Source organism: Micromys minutus (assembly GCF_963924665.1).
Source record: "Micromys minutus genome assembly, chromosome: 31".
In the NCBI taxonomy this organism is placed as follows: Eukaryota; Metazoa; Chordata; class Mammalia; order Rodentia; family Muridae; genus Micromys; species Micromys minutus.
The window spans coordinates 18,286,919-18,311,056 of record NC_137966.1 but is presented as its reverse complement, the minus strand read 5'-3'; the positions used below and the strand labels follow the sequence as shown (position 1 = coordinate 18,311,056).

The window sequence follows — 24,138 nt, the reverse complement described above, 5'->3', positions numbered from 1 at the left end:
CCCAAATGTTTTCCTGAACTGTCCATGCTTTTAATTGGTGGGAGATACGGGAGTAACATAAGCTGAACTGCTTAAAGGGCCACAAGTACCATGTTGGCATCATTCCCATTCCCAGGGAGCCCCCTCACCCCTAGGCAACGCCCCTGCTCTCTCTTCCCCATAGCTGCTCCCCTACTCTGTGTCTGTGTTCTGTGACCTGCACACCCCTGTGCACAGAGCTTCACAGTGGTGTGTGCTGTGCACAGATACCTGAAGGATGGATGGAGCAGTGTTCTTTTGCAGCTCCTCCACCAACATTGCCCCGTGCCCACACTGGACCACTGAGCTCTCCTACCTGTCCGTCAGTGAACCTGTCATGCACAGGCCCTATTGCTTCCTCTGCTCCGAAGGACCATTTTCTCAGGGTGTGATTCACAGAAAGAGCCCTGAAGTGACCTCCATCTATGAGTTCACCCCTGTGAATCTGGGCTTTGGTAGATAGTCACCTGGACAGGATTGAATACCTGGTTAGGAATTTTCTAGAAAGCCTTTGGTGCCCACCCCCTAGAGGTGACCCCTTCCCTAGCTCCTCTTCTCACTGTCCATTGGTTTGACTGACTTGAGCCCTTAATCACCCACCCAGTGTCCCTTACAGATCTCCTCATCTCTGTCAGATGTTCCTACCCCAGACTCACCTGTAGGATTCAGTAATGATTAACAGACGTTGCTTCTGAAACATTATTAATCTTTGACACCGTGGGGCCCAGGGTGGCCTTGGTTCAGCCAGTGACTGAGAAGATCATACTCCACCCAAGCCAGGAAGCATGCTCTGCTGCCTGCCCCAGGTCAGCCATGCCTGGCCCACCGGCCTTCCACTCCACAGCCTCAGCTCTAGGCTACTGGAGAGCCAGGCTCCCGTCCTGCTCTGGCTCCCCAGGTAACCATGGATGGAAAGCCTGGATCCATCTCCTCATCCACAGGAGCTGAGTCCTTGTCACCTGACACTGGGCCATCTCTCTACCCATCCCTCCTTTTTTCCTTTAGGCATTTCTGTTTTTATTCTTACTTTTTCAGTCCTCAGGATAGAACCTAAGGTCTCACCTGCTATGCACACACACTACCACTGCGTGGTACCTTCATGTCCTCTTTCTCCTCCTCCTTTCAGACGGTCCCATGAAGCCCACTCTGGCTTTGAACTGACAATGTAACTAAGTCTGGTCCTTTTTTCCTGATCCTTCCTCCCTTTGTTTGTTTTTAAAATTTGTTTGTTTGCGTGCTTGTTGTGTGTTCATAGCATGGCACATATATGAAGAGCAAAGGCAATTTGTAGGGGTTGGTTCTCTCTGTCTACCCTGTAGGTCTTAGGATTGAACTCGGTTCATCAGGCCTGGTGGCAGATGCCCTATCCACTGAGCATCCCTATCAGGAACCTTCCTGAGTTCTGTTCCTTACTTTTGAAGATTTATGTGTTTCTGTCGTGGATGTCTGGATGCTTTGCCTGAATCTATGTTGGTGTACCACATGCAAACCTTGAATCCGTAGAGGCCTGAAGAGGTCTTTGGATCCATAGGTATTGAGGGGTCCTGTGAGTGATTGAGTGGATGCTGGGAACTGTACCCAGATCCTCTGGGAGAGCAGCGGTCAGTGGCCTTAACTACTGGGCCATCTCTCCAGCCCCGGTTTCCTTTGGATTTTGAAATAAGGTCTTGTTATATACCGACGTCAGACCTTGAATTTGACTCTTGTCCCTCAGCCCCTCCAGTGCCAAGACCACCTTCATGCACTGCCACAACCTTTCCTCCCACATCAAAAGTGATGCCTGCTTCACACCTTACAAGGTCTGTGTGGTCCAGTGCCACCCAGTATTTTTAGGACCTCGGTAGAGCTTTGTGATGCTCTCAGTGGGCTTTCTCTGCCATTTCTACTCATGACCTTCCCTAGCCCCATGCCTAGCGGCTGCCTTTCTGCCTCTCGCCCTTGGGTCTACCTGTTGGAACTTTTCACCTTAATGGAATCCCATGCCCACGGTCACTGTGTTTCCACACCCCCACCACCCACCTCAGCACCACCCTCATCACTGTGCGTGTTTCTCTCCAGTCTTATTTTCCTGGTGGAATTACTTCTGCCGCCGAGAGGCATCCCCAACCCAGTTTCTCTCTTCTGGTTTCTGGGGTCCTTGCACCTGTTAGGCAAGCACCTGCATGCTGAACTGCTTCCCAGCCTCAACTTTCCTCATCCAAAGGCAGGTAGAGATGGGAACCCCAAAGCCAGCCAGCCTGCAAGAGGCCTTAGTGCTGTGGGCACCCCAGTGTTGCTTATCCTGTCTTCAGCCTAACTCACTGACATCCTCCATTCCCCCTGATGAACCTTGAGACCATTAGGGATTCATCCCTGGACACCAGTTTGATACTAAAACCACAGCCAAGCTTCATGGCTGCTGGAGTAGACAGACTGTGTCTAGAAGCACCGTCCTGGGGCTGAAGGGATGACGCAAGGATTTCTTTTCTTTTTAACTCTATACTGTTCTCTTTTTTTTCCCTGAAGATTTATGTATGTTATGTATGTGAGCACTCTGTTGCTGTCTTCAGACACTGAAGAGGGCATTGAATCCCATTACAGATGGTTGTGAGCCACCATGTGGTTGCCGGGAACTGAACTCTGTCCTCTGGGAGAGCGGTCAGTGCTCTTAACTGCTGAGCCATCTCTCCAGCCCAGGATTTAATAGCACCAGCTGCTTATTCAGGGGACCAGGGTTTGGTTCCTAGTACCCAGGAGGAGTTTATAACTGCCTGTAAATCTAGCTCCAGGGGATCTGACGCCCTCTAGTGGCCACACACACACACACACACACACACACACACACACACACACACACACAACCTACCCACCCATGTGGCTTGCTCTGCCTTTCCTTGGGGCCTTTGCACGCGCTGTTCCCCCTGCCTAGAACACACTTCCCTTCTGTCCTTCATCCTACTTTCTGTCAGCACCTCAGAAGTGCCTCCCTGAGCTCTGGAGCAAATGTGGGTCCCCTTGTTCCCCTCTCTGGTGCCTGTGAGGTGTCTGTCAGTTTGCCTGCATGCATTCTCCTAGTGTGGGTTATGAACACCAGACCCGCAGAGCCATGCCTAGGCACCAGTGGGACTGTTTACCCCAGTGTCTCGGTGCCCCGCTGTTTGGTGAGAGCCAGTCTGAACAAAGCCAGAGGAGCCCGCAGCTGGCCCTGCCCCTCAGGCTCTGTGGTATCACTACGGATTTGGAGTCACCCTTTCTCTTCCTTCTCAGGACTTGGCCCGGATGCAAGAAGGGCAGCTCCCTGAGCACCGGGACGCGGCCCTGCAGAATGTGTCTGACTCGGAAAAGCTACTGTACGTGCTGGAGGCGGATTCTGCCATTGCGAAGCACATGAAGCACCCACAGGGGGACATGATCGCCGAGGAGTAAGTCCTTTCCGTGTGGTCCCCGGTGAGGGTGTTAGGCTGGGGTCTAGGCAGGAGGGCTGGAGAGCCCTCAGGACCCCTGTTTCCTGTATGTTACATTAAATAATAAAAGTAAGAGCTGTTACCACGCCACGCTAGCACAATCTCGCTGCCTCCAGGGCTAGCCCCATGTCTTGCGGCTCTCTTGCTGCAGACTCCGCTCAGTCACAATTCCCAGGAGCCCTGTAAAACCAAAACTCTCGAGGCTTGTAATTTATCAATTAGATTTATATCAATAAATTCTCACCCCACAAAACGTCCACACGATAAACTCCGAGCCAGTTGATATTGATATAAACCACCCACCTAGATAAGACAAATGCTCCTGTAATAATCCATCCCTGTGGCTATTTAAAGCCACACAGATCCGGGTCGTCCTTCTCTTCCTCCATCTTCTTTCCTACTCCTCTCTCTTTTCTCTCCCACCTCTCAAAACCTCTCAGCCCGCCCACCTTTTCTACCGTCCAATCACAGGCTCTAGCCTTGTCTTTCACCTGCTAACAGACAGCAAGCTACAGGTTTACACAGGGCAGGTGGACACCAAAGATGCACGCCACAGGCCTTAAGTTATACTTAATGGCCAGGCCATAGCTGGGGACTGAGGCTTTGGGAGTTGACGGTCCCACTGCTTCAAGACGCCACGGGCATCGTGTCTCCTGAGCTTATGGTCACGCTGCAGCTCAACACGGTGAACCAGCACCCCATGGGTCAGGGTTCTCTCCCTGCTCCGTGTCCCCCACGCTTGTCATTATGTGACACAGCCCTGCCTGTGCCTGCTCTTGCCCATTTCCTCCAAAACCTTCTATAGCAGCCCTTCAGAGAACAGTAGAGAAGGAAGGCTGGGACGTGTGGGAAGGACAACAGGATTCAGAGTTAGTCTGCTGCCTTGGCCACTGTATCCCGTCCTCCAAGACACTGGCCTGAAGCCCAAGCTGAGGCTCGCATGATGACCACTAACATGGTAGCTTATCCCACACACAGCATCCGGCAGCTGAAAGAGCGTGTGGCCAACCTGCGGGGGAAACACAAGCAGATGTACAGCCTGGCAGTGAAAGAGGCCGACCCGAAGGTCAATTGGGACGCACTGGTGGATGAGAAGCTGGTATGGCCTGGAGCAGGGTCACCTCACAGCACCTCGGCCCTGCTAAGTAGGGGACACCATTGTGAAGTCTTCTGAAATCGTATAACAGAGAACAGTGGGGCTCAGAGAAGGACAGTAGCCAGCCTGGAGTCACACAGCCACCAGATATGCCAAACCCCCTCATGCTGGTGTCCTTGGGGAAGCTAGAGAAGCTTGTCGCCCCCCACAAGGAAGAGCTTGTGGCATGAAGCTGGGTGTCCTGTGGCCTGTCTCAGCAGCTGTTAGCAGTGTGACCCTGGGGAAGGGAAGTGAGCAGGGGCCCACAGGTCACTAGGAGAGTAAGGAATGACATGTGTAATGCAGGAGCGTTAGCTGTGGTCCAGAGAGATTCCTGCCACTCAGTCCAGGAGTTAGGCTGGGTCTGCTCCCAAGCCCTATCTTTGTCCTGGTGTCTCTCCACCTACCCACCAGGACAAGCTGAGCAGCCAGAGCTTTGGGACCGACCTTCCTCTGGTGGACAGCCAGGTGGAACAACACAACATCTTCCACAATGAAGTCAAAGCCATCGGGCCCCACCTGGCCAAGGACAAGGTATGTGTGTGGTGGAGTCCTTGTGGAGGAGGTGTGGGGTAGAGAGGGGGCATTCTTGGTCTAACCTCAGCCCTCGGCCCTGCCCACAGGAGCAGAACAGCGAACTCCAAGCCAAGTATCAGAAGTTGCTGGTGAGAAGCCCTGGGGGGATGGGATAGGACGGGAGGCTTATGGGCTAGAAACATACCCCTCTAACGGTGACAGCAGGCTCTAGTGTCACCATGGTGGCTTGTGAGACGTCAGGGATGGAACCCAGGGCCTTGTGCATTCTATCTAGGTCAGTACTCCGCCATCTGAGTTACACCGGGCCCTGCTCAGTTCTTTATCTGGGCATCGCTGCGTGCCGAGCGGATACCACGCGCTTTGAGCATGGTCCAGGCATGCGTTTGTACAAGTATCTGGATGTGTGACATGCCTGCTTATCAATCTTCTTCTATCAAACAAATTGCAAGCCTCCTAGTCTTCTCTAACCCTAGCTCTCCGCGCCTCCAGATGCTCCTATGGACACACATAAGGGGCTGAGGTGTAGATTGGTTTGGAAAGTGCTTGCCCTAGTAGGCATGTAACCCGGGTTCTGTCCATAGTGCCAAATAAAGCCTAGGCATGGGGGGGTACACACCTGTCGTCCTAGCACTGGAGAGAAGAGGCTAGAGGGTCAGGAGTTTAGGGTCATCCTCGGTTACATAAAAAGTTTGAGGCCATCCTGAGCTACATGAGACCCTGCCTCAAGTGAATAAATAAGTTAATAATGATAAAAGAGCAAAGGTAGAAGACATAGCTGTTGCTTACTGAGAGCCAGCTATGTGCCAACATAGCTAACTGAAGCTTCAGGGAGACGGCAGTCCCACCGGGATCTTCCTTCTTTGTTCCTGGCGTGTCCTCAGTGCCACACATCTACTTGGTGTTCAATAAACACCTGCAAGTGAATGTTTCAGATCAGGTGATTTATCCGGGGGCGGGGCCTGTCCCGGATGCAGCCGAGGGGTGTGGGAGGCAGGCAGGGAAGCCGCGCCAGCTCGCTCTCATCCCACAGGCAGCATCTCAGGCACGGCAGCAGCACCTGAGCTCGCTGCAGGACTACATGCAGCGCTGCACCAATGAACTGTACTGGCTGGACCAGCAAGCCAAGGGCCGCATGCAGTACGACTGGAGTGACCGCAACCTCGACTACCCCAGCCGCCGGCGCCAGTACGAGGTGAGCACAGGGCCGGGTGCAGGTCCGGAACGGGACACAGGGCTGCCGCCACACTAGGTGCCGACCCCATCTGCTTCCCGACAGAACTTCATCAACCGGAACCTGGAAGCCAAAGAAGAGAGGATCAACAAACTGCACACTGAAGGCGACCAGCTGTTGACGGCTGAGCACCCAGGGAAGAACTCCATTGAGGTGCGGGTTCCCCTTATAGGCAAGGCACCCCTTTCTTTTCCCACCCCGCCTGGTTTCCTATCAGTCCCTCTCCTGACAGCCCAGGCACCTGGGCTGCAGTGATGGGTCCCTCCTTTTCCGGGCAGGCACACATGGAGGCGGTGCACGCGGAATGGAAGGAGTACCTGAACCTACTCATCTGTGAGGAGAGCCATCTGAAATACATGGAAGACTACCACCAAGTAGGTACCTGCCTGGGTCCAGGCACGCGGTAGGGTTCGTGAGTCCCTGGGTGCACACAGAACCCCTCACACACATGTAGAGGTCAGAGGACAACTTCCCATGAGTGAGTAGTTCCGTCATGGTGTCAGGGGACTCAACTCGGGTCAATGTGCTAATGCCATGAGCACTTGTATCTGCTGAGTGATTTCACTAGCCCTAGGTTTTGGTTTTCTGACACAGGATCTCATGTAGCCCAGGCTAACCACTCTCTGTGTAATAGAGGGTAAACTTGACTCCCAAACCTCCTGCCTCCACTCCATCTGTTGGGTGTAATTTTGCTGAGTTATACAAAACATAAACCTTGCTATAGCTCCCCTTTCAAGAAAACTAACATCTTTACCCCCATCCCCCTTTTTGGGACAAGTCCTCAATATATAGTCCAAACTGTCCGTACATTCAAAGTCTCAGCCATTCTCCTGCCTCAGCCTCTGGAGGAGCACCACCACGCCCAGCTCATTTTTACCACTGTACCAGGTTACGTTAACAATATAGGACAACTTCCCCCTCTGTTTCCTGAACTTTCTCATCAGACAAATAGAATGCCCACCCCCAGCACACATACACACACACACACACACACACACACACACACACACACACACACACACACCAGCCTGATGATCCTGTTTCTGGATTTGCCTGGAATTAGCTAGAGTAAGCATAAGCAATACAGAACCATACTGTCTTAGTTAGGGTTTTACTGCTGTGAATAGACACCATGACCAAAGCAAGTCTTTTTTTTTTTTTTTTTTTTTAAGATTTTATTTTATTTATGTGAGTACACTGTAGCTGTCTTCAGACACACCAGGAAAGGGTATCAGATCTCATTACAAATGGTTGTGAGCCACTATGAGGTTTCTGGGAATTGAACTCAGGATCTTTGGAAGAGCTCTTAACCGCCGAGCCATCTCTCCAGCCCCTAAAACAAGTCTTATAAATGAGAACATTTGATTGGGGCTGGCTTACAGGTTCAGAGGTTCAGTCCATTGTTATCAAGGTGGAAGGAAGCATGGCAGCATCCAGGCAGGCATGGTGCAGGAGGAGCTGAGAGTTCTACATCTTCATTCCAAAAGAAGCCAGGGACAGACTGGGCATCCTCAGGTAGCTAGGAAGAGGGTCTCCAAGCCCACCCCCACAGTGACACACTTCCTCCAACAAGGTCACACCTTCTAATAGTGCCCCTCCCTGGGCCAAGCATATGCAAACCATCACACGTGCCTCTTGCCGTTGTGTGTCTGTCTTTTCTCACTAAGCACAGTGTAGCATGTCTGTACTTTTTACTCTTATGGCCAAGCGAATACCCTTGTCCAGGTGGGCACCTATTTACATGGCCATCTATTTATAGACACTGCGTGTTTTCACGGGAAACAAGAACTGCAGGTGATTGTCATGATGCAAGGTCTTCCTCATCCTTTCCGGGTTCTAGCAAGAAAGCCCACATGGGCCAGGCCAGGCCCCACCTCTAAGCTGTATTCCCAGCATCCCTTTACCTTTTGTTGGAAGATCATTTTACTAAGTGGCAAACTTGAACTTGTGATCCTCCTGCCTCAGTGCGCACACACCTGCTTGATCTCTGGGTCTTAAGACTTAAACTTGCACTCAGGGGGTACCTCATGGCTCCTGCTGGAGTATCCGAGTAGCGCAGAATTTCACAAAGGTCCAAAAGTCCTCCTCAGAGCAGCAGTCTGAGCGTTCAGCAGAGGGGACAACTGGAAATAAATGAGTCAGGAGTTGATGAACTGAAAACTGGGCCAGGGAACTTTCCAGAACAAGAAGAGGAAGTAGTTAGCAAGGCTTAGAACCAAAGCGTGGTTAGGTGCTGCTAAACAGGACACACAGCTTCTGAGAAATGCACTGATGGGTGATTTTGTTTTTGTGCAAACCCAGGAAGTACACTTACACCGGGTGGTTTCATGGGGTGAGGTGTGTGTAAAGTACCTGCCATGTGGAGAGTCCTCAGCCAAAGGTTCCCATATAACTGTCTTGTTAGGGGGTTCCTGGCACAGAAAGAGGAAGGCTGAACTTACTGTCATCTAAAGATATATAGAGGTGGAGTTTTGGGGAGCCAGCTTTTTCCTCTGAGGACCCAGGCTGGAGAGGGAGTCTAACAGGCTCAAACAGGTCATATTATAGGCTTAGGATGAGAGGGAGGCTCAGGCCCACCTAAGGGAGAAGCAAGCAGCTGTGGCCAGCCTTTGGGATGCTTGTGGTAGCTTTACCATCTGTGATGGCGCCCTCTTGTTTCCCTCAGTTTCACAGAGACATGAAGGATGCTCAGGAGCTGCTGCGCAAAGTGGACTCAGACCTGAACCAGAAATACAGCCCTGACTTCAAAGACCGGTACCAGATAGAGCTGTTGCTTCGGGAGCTGGATGTGAGTGTCAGCATGTGAGGTCCCCTGCCAGTCTGGGGACAGATCTCCACACCTCCCCCTCTGGACCTGGGCAGACCACGTCCGGTGCCTGCCTCGTGCCCGGTCATAGAAGCTGCCCTTACCTAGCGCTGCGTTGCTCTCACAGGACCAGGAGAAGGCTCTGGACAAGTACGAGGATGTCGTGCGGGGGCTGCAGAGGCGAGGGCAGCAAGTGGTACCGCTCAAGTACCGCCGTGAGACACCACTCAAGCCCATCCCTGTGGAGGCCCTCTGTGACTTTGAGGGTGACCAGGTCAGTCACTGCCTGGATCCCGAGTCAGCCTGGACCTACGGCACAGAAGTCTTAGGGGTGGCACGGGTAGAGCTGTGGCCACAAGAAGTCTTTCATGGGTGTCACCCTTTCTCCTGGGGGTAGATATGCACCCCATACCCTTCCCCTCCCACACACTGCCCTGCCTCCATCTTTCTTACCAGCTCAACCACCCTAGCCATTCTAGTTAGAGTCCCGGGGAAGCCTCTCGCTGGCCCATTTTATGTTTATAGCCACCTCGAACCAGTTTCTGTGGCTGAAAATGTCTGGTTCTCATTGGCCAGGCTTCGGTTGTCTGTTCATCCGGAGATGTCCAAGCGGAGGTGTGCCACTTAGACTAGGGATGGGCGGGGATGGTTCCCCAAGGTGAAGCTGAGAGGCTGGAAAGGAAGCTCCGTTAGTACAGCATTGTTCAGCATGCACAAGGCCCTGCAGTGCACAAACCAGGCATGGATGATGGCACAAGCCTGTAAACTCACCTGAAGTTCAAGGCATCCTCCACCACACAGCGAAGCTAGCCAGGGTCATGTGAGAGCTTATCACAAAAACAAAAACGAGGTCTGAATAGAGATTAGAGCTGAGCTGGTGGTGGAGAGGGCTCCCTTTGCGCTGGCTCCATCTAGCTCTGCGGCCTGCATAAGAGGAAGGCTAAGACTCTGTGTGTCTACGAGTTAAGAGGTCTGGGGCTGGAGAGATGGCTCAGCGGTTAAGGGCACTGACTGCTCTTCCCAAGGTCCTGAGTTCAAATCCCAGCAACCACATGGTGGCTCACAACCATCTGTAATGGGATCTGAGGCCCTCTTCTGGTGTATCTGAAGACAGTGATGGTGTATTCACATACATAAAATAAATCTTAAAAAAAAAGGGGGGGGGCACGGAGCAGACAGAAGCCTGGGGCCTGTGATTGGATCTGCAGTGTTGGGTCTGTTCCCGCTAGGTCCTGATCTCTCGGGGCTATAGCTACACGCTGCAGAAGAACAACGGGGAGAGCTGGGAGCTGACCGACAGCACTGGGAAGAAGCTGACTGCCCCGGCTGTCTGCTTCATCATTCCCCCCACTGACCCCGAGGCCTTGGCTCTTGCTGACAGGTACGGGCACAGAGGAGGAAGAGAGGGAGGGTGGACCCACAGCTTCTCCCATTTAAATCCTTTCAGTAGCGGGTAGGCTGCGGCACATACCTCTTATTCCTGCCCCCTTTAAAGGCCCCAGGAAAAACTGGATGTCTGGCTAGGCTCCAGTACGGCGAATGTGTTCTCTTAGGGCCTCTGGGCCTTTGCAAGTCTTAACCACCCCACCTGCGGCGCCTGTGTCCTGCTTCACTGAGTCTGGCCCTCATTTTGCACTCAGTAGGTCTCCACTCACCCTCCCTCTCTGTTTTCAGGATCTCTGAGCACTTCGTTTTGCTGAGGTCTGTGTTGGCCTTGCTGGGCCCTGACCCCTTGATAACATTTTCAGGTGGCAAGACGTTCAGTCATGTGAGGAGCCTTTGCTCAATGAGTGGACTCAAAGGGATGCCTGTACCTACTCATCTCCTTTTTAAAAAGATTTATTTATTTAGTATATATAAGTACACTGTCACTGTCTTCAGCCACACCAGAAGAGGGCCTCTGCTCTCGTTACAGATGGTTGTGAGCCACCATGTGGTTGCTGGGACTTGAACTCGGGACCTCGGGAAGAGCAGGCAGTGCTCTTAACTGCTGAGCCATTAACATGTATCAAACACCCACTGTGCACCGTCCGTACTAGTAACAGATGGTTTTAGGTAGCAGGGCTTGCAACGGAAGGCGAAGGAGAGGGGGAAGGACCGAGGCAGATGAGATTCTCCCCAAACCTTGTTGCTGTAGCTCACACCGTACTTTTATTTCAATACTTATTAGGGAGGAGGGGACGCATGTGCGTGTGACAGCACATGTGTGGAGACAGCACACGTGTGAAGGTCAGAGGACAACTTGCTAGAGTTGGTTCTCTTCTACCGTGCAGGTTCCGGGGATCGAGTTCAGGCCATCGGCTTGGTGGCAAGCACCCTTACCCACTGAGCCACTTTGTCACCCCCAAATAGTATTTTTGACTTTTCAAAACCCACCAAGGAGCTGCTTGGCTCCCAAGGGCTGTTGGCAGGGCTGGGGACCTCCTAGGATAGTGGTATGAGGCCAGGGCCCCCACATTCTTGCTCTCACAGCCTGGGCAGCCAGTACCGGAGTGTGCGGCAGAAGGCGGCCGGGAGCAAACGCAAGCTTCAGCAGCGGCATGAGGTGCTAAGGACAGAAAACCCTGGAGGTGGGTGTCCTGTACGGGGTCAGGGACATGGAAGAGGGGCTGAACTCCACTGTGCTGTGCATGGGTGACAGGTATCTGCTAGAGGGCTGAGAGAGGGAGGCCAGGCTAGGCCCAAGGCCCTGGCTGGCTTTCAGGGCCTCGCGCTTCTTCACTGTCATCTCTGATTTGCTCTCCCTGTGACAGATGCCTCTGACCTCCAGGGACGACAGCTGCTGGCTGGCTTGGACAAAGTGGCCAGTGACCTGGACCGGCAGGAAAAGGCTATCACAGGGATCCTACGGCCACCACTCGAACAGGGCCGGGCAATAGAGGATAGTGCTGAGCGGGCCAGGGGCCTCAAGGTATTGTCAGGCTGGGGCTCCGGCCCAAGGCTCTAGCTCTCGGGACATCCAAAGCAGGTGATGGATAATTAGAGAGGCAGTGGAGGGCTGTCCCACGGATCAGGCTCCAAATTGATGCTCTGTCCTGGTACACAGGCATATCCCCAAATGTGATCTGGTTCAGCTTCTGTGTTGTGGTGAATATTAAGTATGATAACCTTTCATCCTATGCTAGTGCCAGCTCCCGTGGGACCACATGGCACTGCGGGGCATCTGTATTTTAGCAGCTCCACGCTGCCTCTAAGAACTCACAGACACCGGCTTCTTTTGACCCAGGCGTCACGGTCCACTCCGCCAGATCCAGTTCACTTCTGCTCGGGGGCTCTCTCTCTCTCTCTCTCTCTCTCCCTCCCTCCCGCCCTCCCTCTTCTCCCCCCTCCTCCTTTTTTTTGAAACATGACTTCTCTGTGTGACCCTGGCTGTCCTGGAGCTCACTCTGTAGACCAGGCTGGCCTCAAACTCAGAGATCCGCCTGCCTCTGCCTCCCGAGTGCTGATATTAAAGGCGAGTACCACCACTGCCCAGTTCAGGCTTTTCTAAAGCCGTCATTTGAGCTGCACCAGGCAAGTTGCCCATGTCTCCGTTCACCAACACCCAGTCTCACATCCTGACGACTCTTTTTGCTAGTGTCTGCCGCCCCTGTTTTAGAGAGAATTAAGAGTTGGGAAAACTCAGTGGTATCTGGTGCCCGGCACAGAGGCAGAGGCCCAGGGGCACAGGCCCACAGGATCACAAGACTCCAAGCTCTGTGGAGTCATGGGATGGGCATAACACAGTATCTACCTTGCCCAGTGAAGGGGGCAGGATCTCGAGGATCAATGAGGTTTGCCAGCTGGCCAGCCTAATTGACAAGCTTCAGTTTCTACTAAGAGACCCCCCCCCCCCCCGCCTCGAAATCACACAAACAAGGTAGGCTCAAGAGAAGCTCAGTTTATAAAGTGCCCGCACACAACCATGAAGGCTGAGTTCAGATTTAAAAAAAAAAAAAAAAAAAACCAACAACCCAGCCTGATTGCACCGGTCCGTAAATCTGACTTTGGGTGAAGCCCGCTAGCCAGTAAGCCTAGCCAATCAGTAAGCGCTGTTCTCAGTGAGAGACCCTGTCTTAGAAGACAAGAGAGTGATCTAGAGAGAAGTGACTCTGGCCTCTGGTCTACATACTTACACTCACACCAGCCCACTCCACCCCACCTCTGCTTCCTCTCCTCCTTCAGAATAAAATAGATAGCTCCCAAGGACTACCTGAGGTGACCTCATACATTTACACACCTATGTATGTGCACATCCACACACAAAAACAAACCCACAGACTTGCCAGGCTGGGGACTGGGCCCCGTCCCCCCATGGACACCCCAGGGAGGCGAGGCTCTCAGCCGTTCTCACTGTCCCAGGGCGCATCCTTGAGGGGAGAGAGCTGCTTGGCTGTGGTTGACCTGGGCGGTCTTGATCTCCGTAGAACATTACCAGTGAGCTGCTTCAGATTGAGCCGGAGAAGACGCAGCACACAGCCGAGTGTGAGGCCTTCGTGCAGGCCCTCCCCGGCAGTGGCACCACACCCTTGCTGAAGACCCGGGTGGAAGACACCAACCAGAAATATGAGCGGCTGGTACACCTGCTAGAGGCCGTCCAGGAGAAGTAGGTGGCAGGTAGACAGTCGGAGGATGGTCATGGTGGGGTCACGGGGCCACCTGACCCCTACACATATGATGTTGCCCTTGTTCTTAGGATGGACGTGGCCAGCCGCCTGGAGAACAGTCTGCAGAGGGGCAGGGAGCTGCTGGCCTCGCACGAGAACAGGCTGATTCAGGATGACACCATGCCTGAAAGTGGCCCCATGTTGGACAGCAAGATGCAGGAGCTGGAGGTAAACCTAGAGACTGGGGACCATGGGGTCCTTTCTCTGGGCTCGGGATGTCTTTCTGCATCCCCAGATGAGGATGTGAAGGCTCGGAAGGTTTGGAGTTCCCAGTGGGTATAAACAAAGACAGTGGGATCTTCCTTGGCTGTTCCAGTCCGTGCAGCCTGGGAGGTTTTAAAGACACTATTTTGCACCAGAGGGTCTACAGAAAACAAAGGTTTCTGAAGGTCCCAGTGAGCACATCCACCAACTTGGGCCTATAGCTCCTGGGTAGGTGCCTAGCCACTGTCACCAGTGTCCCGGGATGCAGGCTTGCATGTCTGAGCACAGGTACTCTGATAACGGCCTGCAGCAATCCTTCTCTGTCTCCGTTTCATGAGCAGCCCTGGAGCAAAGAAAGCAGGCTCTGGGAGGGCCTCGTGGCTGGAGGATGGCGGGCCACACACGTCACCCCTTTAACAGTTTACCAAAGGTGACTTTTCAGAGCCGTGTTCGCTGTAGTGAACAGGTACATTGCAAAAGTGGACCAGATTTGACAAGTGTGGAGGCCAAGGCTTCTTTCCTGCTCTTAGGCCTGAACCAACCCTCAAAGCAGGAGGGTCCAGTACCCTAGAGATGCCCCCAGGCTCTGGAGCTCTGGCCACAACACTGTTGTCTCTTTACCTGTCCGGCAGGCCATGGCTTCTGAGCTGCAGGCTCAGAAGTCCCTCCTGGCTGAGGTGGAACAGACCCTGCAGGTGGTCAAGCAGTGCTCCAACTCACTGGCCAGCCGCTTCCAAGAGCACTGCCCTGACCTGGAGCGCCAGGAGGCCGAGGTGCACAAGCTCAACCAACGTTTCAACAACCTCAGCCAGCAGGTGGAACGCAGGTGAGCGGTGCCACAGGCAGGTGGGCCGGGAGTATGTGTGTGTGTGTGTGCGCGCGCGAGTGTGTTGTGCGGATTACATGTTCATGTGCATGTTTGTATGTGTTGGGGAGTACTTGCTCAGGTGAAGGTCCCAAGTTGGTGTCAACAATCATCTTTGATTATTCCTCTGCTTTATTCACTGAGGTAGGATTGCTCAGTCAAGCCCATGTTAACTCAGCTTCCTTACACTGGGGATCCCCAGTATCTACTTCCAAGGGTTGAACTTACAATTCATTTGGCCACATGCCCATGCAGAATTTACATGGGTTCTAAGGATCCAAACTCTAGTCCTTTGGTGCATGCATGGTGTTTAGCTCTTAACTTCTGAGCCATCTCCCCAGCCCAAGCGTCTTTTTAAATTAATTAATTAAAATTAATTAATTAATAAAGTGATACATACAAAGACACTCTGTGCAATGATCAGCCACCTGTTCCCAGGTAAGTCATCAGCCCTCTGTGTGTGTGTGTGTGTGTGTGTGTGTGTGTGTGTGTGAGAGAGAGAGAGAGAGGGGGGGGGGGCGTGATCCATGTATATATTCCATGGAAATGTACGGAGGCCAGAATGTTCTCACTTTTTACCTTTTTTACGGGGTGTCAGTTCACCATTGCTGAGTCAGGCTAGCTGGATGGGGGCTTCCTGGTCTTCCCCCATGTCCTCCCATCTCCCTGTAGGAACACTGAAACTACAGACAGCTGTGCCTGGCTTTTATACAGGGTCTGGAGAAATCAGGCTGGTAGAGCAAATGCTTTATAATGCACCTCCTCCCCAGCCTCGCCCTACCTGCCTAGCTCCACCCCCCTTCCCGCACAGCCACACCATGGGCAGGTGGCTGTGGCAGCATCAGTGCCAGGCTGTTGCTTGTCTCCCTTCCTGGGCTCTGTGTCGTCTTCTTCACTCCCGCTTCTGCTTGTGTCCTAGGCTGCATATTTCCAGTAAGTCTGAGGTTGACGGGTTTATGATCATTTCAAAGAACAGCTTTGTGTTCTAGAGCTTTCTCCCCAGTGTTCCTTTTCCTTAACTTTCTTTATGTGGATTACATTAGGTTTAATGTGTATCTCCTTTCTTTTCTTACCATGGCAGCTTAGATTGTTATTTTAGGGTGGTTTCCCTCTCCTCTGGCAAACATTTAACACTGCAAGTACTGCTTCTGCCCTGCCCCAGCAATGCCAACATTTTCTTCTCGAGGAAATAGGATTTCCCAAACCCTCATGAGTCCTTCCTTTGCTCAAGTAATACCCAGTGAGCCTCTCTGTCAGGATGCGGTTCCTAACTGTCTTGTTAAATGATCCATGCTTAGCCACTTTCTTTCTCTTGAACGTTAGGAACTTGTCCAGTTCAGTTTCATTTGGCTTTTCTACCGTCTTTCAAAACTCCATGTGGCTAGAAAGATGGCTTCAGTCAGCATACCCCTTGTCACACAAGTTTGAAGACTCAAGTTTTATCCCCAGTGCACATGTAAGAGGGCATGGTGGCACAGATTTATAATTCTAGATCTGGGGAGGCAGAAATAGGTGGCTCCTGTGGCGCTTACTGGCCAGTCAATCTGGCCTCCTAACTCTCCCCCTCACACAAACTGAAAGAGCACCTCCAAAAACTGAAGGATCAGTGAGGTTTCTTCCTGCTGTCCAAAGAGACCTGACTGGCTTTGTCCCCTCAGGGCTCAGAGCCTGCAGAATGCCAGGGCTGCCTACAATGAGTACTGCAGAGGTTATGACCACGTGCTCCAGTTCTTGGCCAAGACTCCCAGCTACGAGCCCCAGGAGACGGACAGCCTCAGCCAGATGGAGACCAAACTGAAGAACCAGAAGGTAAGATGGCTGCTTCTACTTTGTAATGTATGTTTGGGAAAATCAGAAGTCCTCAAGGCCTGGCTGGAGAGATGGCTCAGTGCTTAAGAGCACTGACTGCTCTTCCAGACATGGTGGCTCACAACCATCTGTAATGGGATCTGATGCCCTCTTCTGGTGTGTCAGAAGAGAACTACAGTGTTCTCACATATATTAGAAGAAGGGGGTGGGGAGGAAGAGGAAGAAGAAGGGGAGGAGGGAAAGAGAATTAATAGAAGGAGAAAGGGGAGAAGGAGAAGGAACAGGAGGAAGAGAGAAAGAAGAGGGGAGGAGGAACAGGAGGAGAAGAAAGTCCTCAAGGGTAATGGGGCAAGACAAAGAAAGGGGCTACAGCTATCGGTGGCCTCTCACAAGCACTGCATGTCTTGCTCACGCCCTTCCTCTCAGGCCCTTCACATGCCCTGACCCAACAGATACTCATGTAGTTTGGCTACACCGTGTCTCGTGACCAAAAATCATGGTGAACCCTGTGGGGAAGATCCCATTATCAAAGTTGGGCTTCCAGCTTTCTCAGTGCCACAAGGACCTCAGAAATCCAGTGGCTGGGGCTAAGGAAGTGCCTTTGTCAGAACAGGGCTTGCCGTGCAAACATGAAGAGCTGAATTTAATCACTCGGAGCCACCTAAGAAGTCAGGCATGGCTATGAACATCTGTAATGCTAGCACTGAGCAAGGACAAATGGATCCATGAAATTCACTGGCCAGCAAGCATAGGCAAATTGATTGGTTTCTGGGTTCAGTGAGCGATCCTGTCTCAAAAAGTAAGTGGAGCACAGTAGAGGAAAGACGGGATGTAGACTGTAAGCCTCTGTATGTGCGTACACCGAGGCAGACAGACGGATAGACAGACAGGCAGACAGACAGGGTGAAACAGAAATGCAGTGCCTGATATTCAAGGCGCTGTCCTTTCCTGTACTTGTTTTCTCGTTCTCAAACAAGTTCCTCAGACTTGGCTCACGAGCTCACTAAAGGATTACATGCTCTATCAGAGCAGATCCTGGGAGTTTAGAGCACACAATAAACACCTGTCTCCTGGCACAGACAACCATCTTCATGGCCCTCGAGCCAGGCCTTGGCATTGTCCTTTGTAGCAAACAAACGTATACAAGAAAGCCACCCATTATACTTTGAACTATAGGATGTTAGCTTTAGGCTCTACGGACTCAGACTTCTGGGGAGTGTGTGTGTGTGTGTGTGTGTGTGTGTGTGTGTGTGTGTGTGTGGTTCAGTTTGGTTTCTAGTCTCTCTTGTTTTACAGAACTTGCTTGATGAGATAGCAAGCAGGGAACAAGAAGTGCAAAAGGTCTATGCAGATTCCCAGCAGTACCAGCAAGCGGTGAAGGTGAGCCATGAGCCCTGTCAGAGCACGCAGGAGGGGCTTTTGCATTAAGAGTTGTAGAGGAATCTAGTTAGGTTGCTGGGGGAAGGGACGGTAGCCATATGTAGCCTTTGACAAAATATGACACCAGACACCCAATATCATCCAGGAATTATATTCTCAGAAACAGTTAACTCTTTGGAGTTATTTACCCTAAAGGAAAAAACAAAACAAAGTGGAAAATGATGTGCACCAGACAAAAGTATGTAATAGCTCTAGGTGTAACAGGAAAACAGCAAAAAAATAGCAAAGCCTTATGCAGGAATATCTGTGTGGATGATCAAACATCTACTTGATGGGTAATGTCAAGGTCTCTGGTGGAGAAAGGGAGAAAGGCTTAGGATGCAGTGTTGACTAAGAAAACAACATCTGGCCTCTGGGCCTTGATGGGAGGCCTGAAGAGTCAACTTGGTTTGTGTCTCTGCAGTAGGTGGGAATTGCAGGCACATTTTCTCCTATGGATGTCGCAACTTACATCACTGTCTTAGTAGCTCTGAGGACCCTTAGTAGCAGCTTCAAGTCCTTAGAGGGAGCATGAATGGCCGTTGCTTCTTCTTGGTTGTCCCTACTGACTACTGTACTTTCTTTGTGTTACCCAGGACTACGAGCTTGAAGCAGAAAAGCTAAGGTCCCTGCTGGACCTGGAGAATGGACGGAACAGCCATGCGAACAAGAGAGCCAGGCTGCAGTCTCCTGCTGCCAAAGTGAAGGACGAGGTGAGCTGTGAGGACTGACAAGGGCTCGCCGGATGCAGTCCTCTGCGATACGCTTGGAAGAGGAGGCTTTGGGGCAGAGATATCAATGTGCCTAAGAGGCAGGCTTGGAGGGGTTCTGGTCCAGTGCCAGACACATGGGATGCTCCCACCTTGCTCCCCTGTGCTTTGAAAAGAATACTTAGAAAGACTTGCTCAATGGTCATGGACCAAGACTCAACCTGGGTCATTTTAGTCTAGCTTTCCAGTAATGGATGGAGCTATGGGTAGGAATGGGCAAGAAGTACCCTTTTCCCCACCTGCCAGGCCCTTCCCAGACTGTTCTCAAGTGTTCTGTTTTTCTCCCAGCCTTCTGGCTTGTCTGCTAACTGCTGTCCTAAAATGTCTCTGTAGGAAGCTGCTCTTGCTGCCAAATTCACGGAAGTTAATGCCATCAACAGACAGAGGCTACAGAATTTGGAGTTTGCACTGAATCTCTTGAGACAGGTAACCCATCTTAGTTAGAAATGCTACTTCAAACTGCCCTACAATATGAGAAATCAATCTCCTTTGCCTTAGAGACGCAGCCTGTGAATGAAAGGCGTGCTGAGCCTTCTGAGAACTAATGCTAATGCCGAGTTGGGTCAGCCTTCTTCACTAGCATGGGCTAACTTCCATACCAATTCAACAAATGTCTGCTGAGCATTTGTCAAAGGCTTTTGGTTGTTTTTTTTTTAATGAGTGTTTTGCCTGCATGTATGTATGTGCATTACACATATGTCTGGTGCCCAAGGTCAGAAGAAAAAGACAATGCATCCCCTAGAACTGGAGTTTCAGATAGATGGTTGTGAGCCACCATGTGGGTGCTAGGTCCTCTGTAAAAACAGTGCTCTTAATTGCTGAGCCACCTCTCCACCCCTGGAGTTATTTTGTTTTTATTTATTTTGGTTTTGTTTTTTTCAAGACTGGGTTTCTCTGTGTAGTCCTGGAACTCCCTCTGCTGGGATTAAAGGCGTACTCCACAACCACCCAGCTTCAAAGTAATTTTTTAATGGCATGTTTGTGCTTCTGCATGTGGATTCACTTATGTGCAAATACACGTGCATGCTCATGTGTGCAGGGCAAAGGACAACCAAAGAGTCATCCTGAGGAATGCCATCTACCCCCTTTAAGACAAGGTTTCCTATTGGCCTGGAGTTTACCAATTAGGCTAGGCTAGCTGGCCAGCAAGGCCCAGGAAGCTTCCAGTTTCCACCTCCCTGACACTGGGATTACCAGTGTACCTGTACCAGAGCACCAAAAACCAGCATTCTCACACCAGTGCTGGGGTCAGGACTCAAGTCCATATGCTTGCAAGGGTTCTCCCAGCCCCAAAAGTTATTTTAGGACTTGAAATTTATGACAGTGTTATCTGACATATAAAAGAACTAGAAGGAACTGATATTCCTCCGGAGGACACACTATTACTCAATGAACCAAGGTGTTTCTCTGCCCTCCAGTCATAAAATGTAAAACAGATGACTGTTTGCATACAAAAAGTAAACATGTGGTGCTCACTAAATATATATATATATGTAATGTCTCCAAAGAAAACAGATATCCCCTAGGAACAGGGCAGAGACTGAAAACTGGTGTCACTTCAGACTCCTCTGTGCTTGCAAAACATTTTGCCTCATTCAATTTTGAAAGACTTTAAAAAGTAACCCTAGAGCATTAGTGGAGTTCCCAGAGGATCATAGGACAGCTAGCCTAACCTGAACGGGGTGAAGAGACCTGTCTGTCCCTAACCACACATTTGTTGTCTTTTCTGCCACAGCAACCAGAGGCAGGAGTGACCCAGGAGACCCTGCAAGGGGGAAAGCTAGGCTCCAGCATGGAGGAAACATGGAAGATTAAGAAGCAACTAGAGGAGGAGATGGAGCGAAGGCAACAGCTGGAAAATGAGGTCAAGAGTGCCCAGGAGGAAATCCAGACCCTGAAGGATCAGGGGCCGCAGGAGTCACTGGTGAGGAAGGAGGTGGTGAAGAAGGTGCCAGACCCTGCCCTGGAGGAGAGCTTCCAGCAGCTGCAGCAGACGCTGGCTGAGGAGCAGCACAAAAACCAGCTATTGCAGGAGGAGCTGGCAGCATTGCAGCTCCGGCTGCAGGCCCTAGAGCAGGAAACCAGGGATGGGGGGCAGGAGTATGTGGTCAAGGAGGTCTTACGCATTGAGCCAGACAGAGCCCAGGAGGATGAGGTCTTGCAGCTTCGGGAGGAGCTGGAGGTACTGCGGCGCCAGAAAGGTGCCCGAGAGGCTGAGGTGCTACTCTTACAGCAGCGCGTAGCAGCCCTGGCTGCTGAGAAGAGCAGGGTGCAGGAAAAGGTCACCGAGAGAGAGGTGGTAAAGCTACAGAATGACCCTCAGCTGGAGGCAGAATACCGGAGGCTACAGGAGGAGCACCAACGGGAGGGCACACTCAGGGAGAAGCAGGAAGAGGAGCTGAGTTTCCTACAGGCCAAGCTCAGGAGACTGGAGAAAGAACGAGCCATGGCAGAAGGCAAGATCACGGTCAAAGAGGTGCTCAAGGTAGAGAAAGACGCAGCTGCAGAGAGGGAGGTCAGTGACCTCAGCCGCCAGTATGAGGACGAGGCTGCTAAGGCTCGCACCGGCCAGCGGGAGAAGACAGAGCTTCTCCGGAAGATATGGGCCCTGGAGGAGGAAAATGCCAAGGTGGTGGTACAGGAGAAGGTCCGAGAGATCGTGCGGCCAGATCCCAAGGCAGAGAGTGAAGTGGCCAACCTCCGCCTGGAGCTGGTGGAGCAGGAGCGCAAATTCCGGGTTGCTGAGGAGCAACTGAAGAGCTACCAGAGTGAGCTGGAGGCCCTACGGAACCGTGGGCCACAGGTAGAAGTCAAAGAGGTGACCAAAGAGGTCATTAAATACACAACTGACCCAGACACGGAGCAGGAGCTCCAGCGGCTCCGGGAGGAGATCATGGACAAGACCAGGTTAATAGAAAGGTGTGACCTGGAGATTTACCAGCTGAAGCAGGAGATCCAGGCCCTGAAGGACACCAAGCCGCAGGTGCAGACTAGGGAGGTGGTCCAGGAGATCCTGCAGTTCCAGGAAGACCCCCAGACCAAGAAGGAGGTAGAGTCTCTGCGTACACAGCTGTCAGAAGAAAAGAAGAAACTGGTGGACCTGGATGGCAAGCAGGCATCCCAGGAAGAGAAGATCAAACGCAAGGAGGAAGAGCTGGCACAGGGTAAGGAAAGGGTGGTGCGCCAGGAGGTGGTACAGTACGAAGAGGAGCCAGAGTTGCGAGCTGAGGTGACTGCCTTCACAGACAGCATCGACGCCGAGCTGAGGCAGATTGATAAACTGTGTGTGGAGCTACGGCGGTTACAGCATCGCCGAGCAGAGCTGGAGAGGCAGCTGGAGGAGCTGGAGCGTGAGAGGCAGGCGCGCAGGGCAGCCGAGCTGGAGGTACAGAAGCTGCAACAGCGGCTGGCTGCACTGGAGCAGGAGGAGGCCAAGACAGGTGAGAAGGTGACCCACACACAAAAGGTGGTGCTGCAGCAGGACCCACAGCAGACCAGGGAGCATGCCCTGCTCCGAGCCCAGCTGGAGGAAGAGCGGCACCGGAGGCAGCTCCTGGAGGGTGAGCTTGAGCCCCTGCGTAGAAAGTTGGCTGCCCTGGAGAGGACAGAGATCAAAGAAAAGGTGGTCTTCTCGGAGAGTGTCCAGGTAGAAAAGGGTGACACGGAGCAAGAGATCCAGCGGCTCAAGAAGAACCTGGAAGAGGAGAGCCGGAGCAAGAGGGAGCTGGATTCAGAGGTGACCCGGCTGGAAGCCAAGTTATCCGAGCTAGAATTCTACAATTCCAAGTCATCTAAGGAACTGGATTTCCTGAGAGAAGAAAACCACAAGCTACAGCTAGAGCGGCAAAACCTGCAGCTAGAGACCCGGAGACTCCAGTCAGAGATTGAGATGGCGGCAACAGAAACCCGCGATCTGAAGAACGTGACGACGGTGGACTCTGGAACCCACCTAAACTCTAGGCTGTGGTCTCTAGAGAAGGAACTGGATGACCTCAAGAAGATGTCCAAGGACAAGGATCTGGAGATCGATGAACTGCAGAGGCGCCTGGGCTCTGTGGCCGTCAAGAGAGAGCAGAGGGAGAACCATCTGAGGCGCTCCATAGTTGTCATTGACCCTGACACTGGTCGTGAGCTGTCCCCAGAGGAGGCCCACCACGCTGGGCTCATCGACTGGAAAATGTTCGTGAAGCTCAGAAGCCAGGAATGCGACTGGGAGGAGATATCAGTGAAAGGGCCTAACGGGGAGTCATCAGTAATCCACGACAGGAAGTCTGGCAAGAAGTTCTCCATTGAGGACGCTCTGCAGAGTGGCAGGCTAACCCCTGCTCAGTATGACCGCTATGTCAACAAGGATATGTCCATTCAGGAGCTGGCAGTCTTGGTGTCTGGGCAGAAGTAGGCCCAGCCCTTCTGCCTGGCTTTTCTTGGAGATGGTTTGCTAACTCGTTCTCAGTAACTTCTTGGGTGTCTTCTGCTCCCTAGCCCTCATATAGACTTCCTAGCTAAGTGCTTTGTCCTCACTGTATCAGGCTGCTTACAGGGCAGTTGTAATACCAGCAGATACCAGCTGGGTAGCATCTCTCAGCTCAGCCTCATGAGTCTGAGTGACCGGCTCCCACCTCTGATGACTTAATAAACCTTGGTATCTTCTCTCCCTTTCCTACATGCTCCCACCAGTGCAACAGCTGGAAACCACAGCAGGAGAAAATACACTCAACAAGACAGCATGGGCTTTAGTGTTACCACACGGTGACACTCAAGGGTCTCCTTTCTGCCTCTTTTGACTCATCAAGACTGGTCCACTGGGGCTGCTGACCTTCCTTCTTGCCATTCCGTTTTTCTGACTGGGGTCAAATTATCAGCAGTGCCTGCTCAGTAGTGATTCTTCTCACTAAACACACTGGGCTCTACACTAGAACATGTGTCCAGAATCCACAATGCCTGGCTCTTGGTGCTAGAATAAACAAGTCAGGATGTGCCAGAAAGACAGGCACCAACAACTGTTTGCTAGTACTGAAATGAAAAGATCTTAGTAATGGATGCTGTCCTAGCCTTACTTTCAGTGCCTAACAAACAAGTCTTCCTCATTATTTCGTTGGCATTTAAATACTCAAAAGTTGATTGTTCACCAAATGAATTTCTGCTTCTCTGTATTTCATGTATTATGTAAGAAAATGGGAAGTGATAGGGAACTTTATTTATGGCATGAAAATAAAAATCTGGTGGCTTGATTCTAACACTGAGCAAGTATGAAT

The 24,138-nt window shown here is 51.8% G+C and overlaps 1 protein-coding gene across 1 annotated transcript in view; it reads left to right on the top strand.

Moving 5' to 3' along the window:
- PPL (periplakin) overlaps positions 1 to 24,120 on the top strand; it is a 47,043-nt gene extending 22,923 nt beyond the window's left edge. The window contains exons 3-22 of the mRNA XM_080942206.1: positions 3,265 to 3,419; positions 4,440 to 4,560; positions 5,011 to 5,130; positions 5,220 to 5,261; positions 6,164 to 6,325; positions 6,410 to 6,517; positions 6,643 to 6,738; positions 9,030 to 9,152; positions 9,298 to 9,444; positions 10,400 to 10,551; positions 11,643 to 11,740; positions 11,924 to 12,081; positions 13,577 to 13,755; positions 13,846 to 13,984; positions 14,653 to 14,846; positions 16,544 to 16,694; positions 17,991 to 18,074; positions 18,710 to 18,826; positions 19,217 to 19,309; positions 20,619 to 24,120. Of these exons, the coding sequence (XP_080798332.1) occupies positions 3,265 to 3,419; positions 4,440 to 4,560; positions 5,011 to 5,130; positions 5,220 to 5,261; positions 6,164 to 6,325; positions 6,410 to 6,517; positions 6,643 to 6,738; positions 9,030 to 9,152; positions 9,298 to 9,444; positions 10,400 to 10,551; positions 11,643 to 11,740; positions 11,924 to 12,081; positions 13,577 to 13,755; positions 13,846 to 13,984; positions 14,653 to 14,846; positions 16,544 to 16,694; positions 17,991 to 18,074; positions 18,710 to 18,826; positions 19,217 to 19,309; positions 20,619 to 23,282 (5,103 nt within the window). The 3' untranslated portion in view covers positions 23,283 to 24,120. The remainder of the gene's footprint in view (positions 1 to 3,264; positions 3,420 to 4,439; positions 4,561 to 5,010; positions 5,131 to 5,219; positions 5,262 to 6,163; positions 6,326 to 6,409; positions 6,518 to 6,642; positions 6,739 to 9,029; positions 9,153 to 9,297; positions 9,445 to 10,399; positions 10,552 to 11,642; positions 11,741 to 11,923; positions 12,082 to 13,576; positions 13,756 to 13,845; positions 13,985 to 14,652; positions 14,847 to 16,543; positions 16,695 to 17,990; positions 18,075 to 18,709; positions 18,827 to 19,216; positions 19,310 to 20,618) is intronic.
- Positions 24,121 to 24,138: the final 18 nt, after the last annotated feature.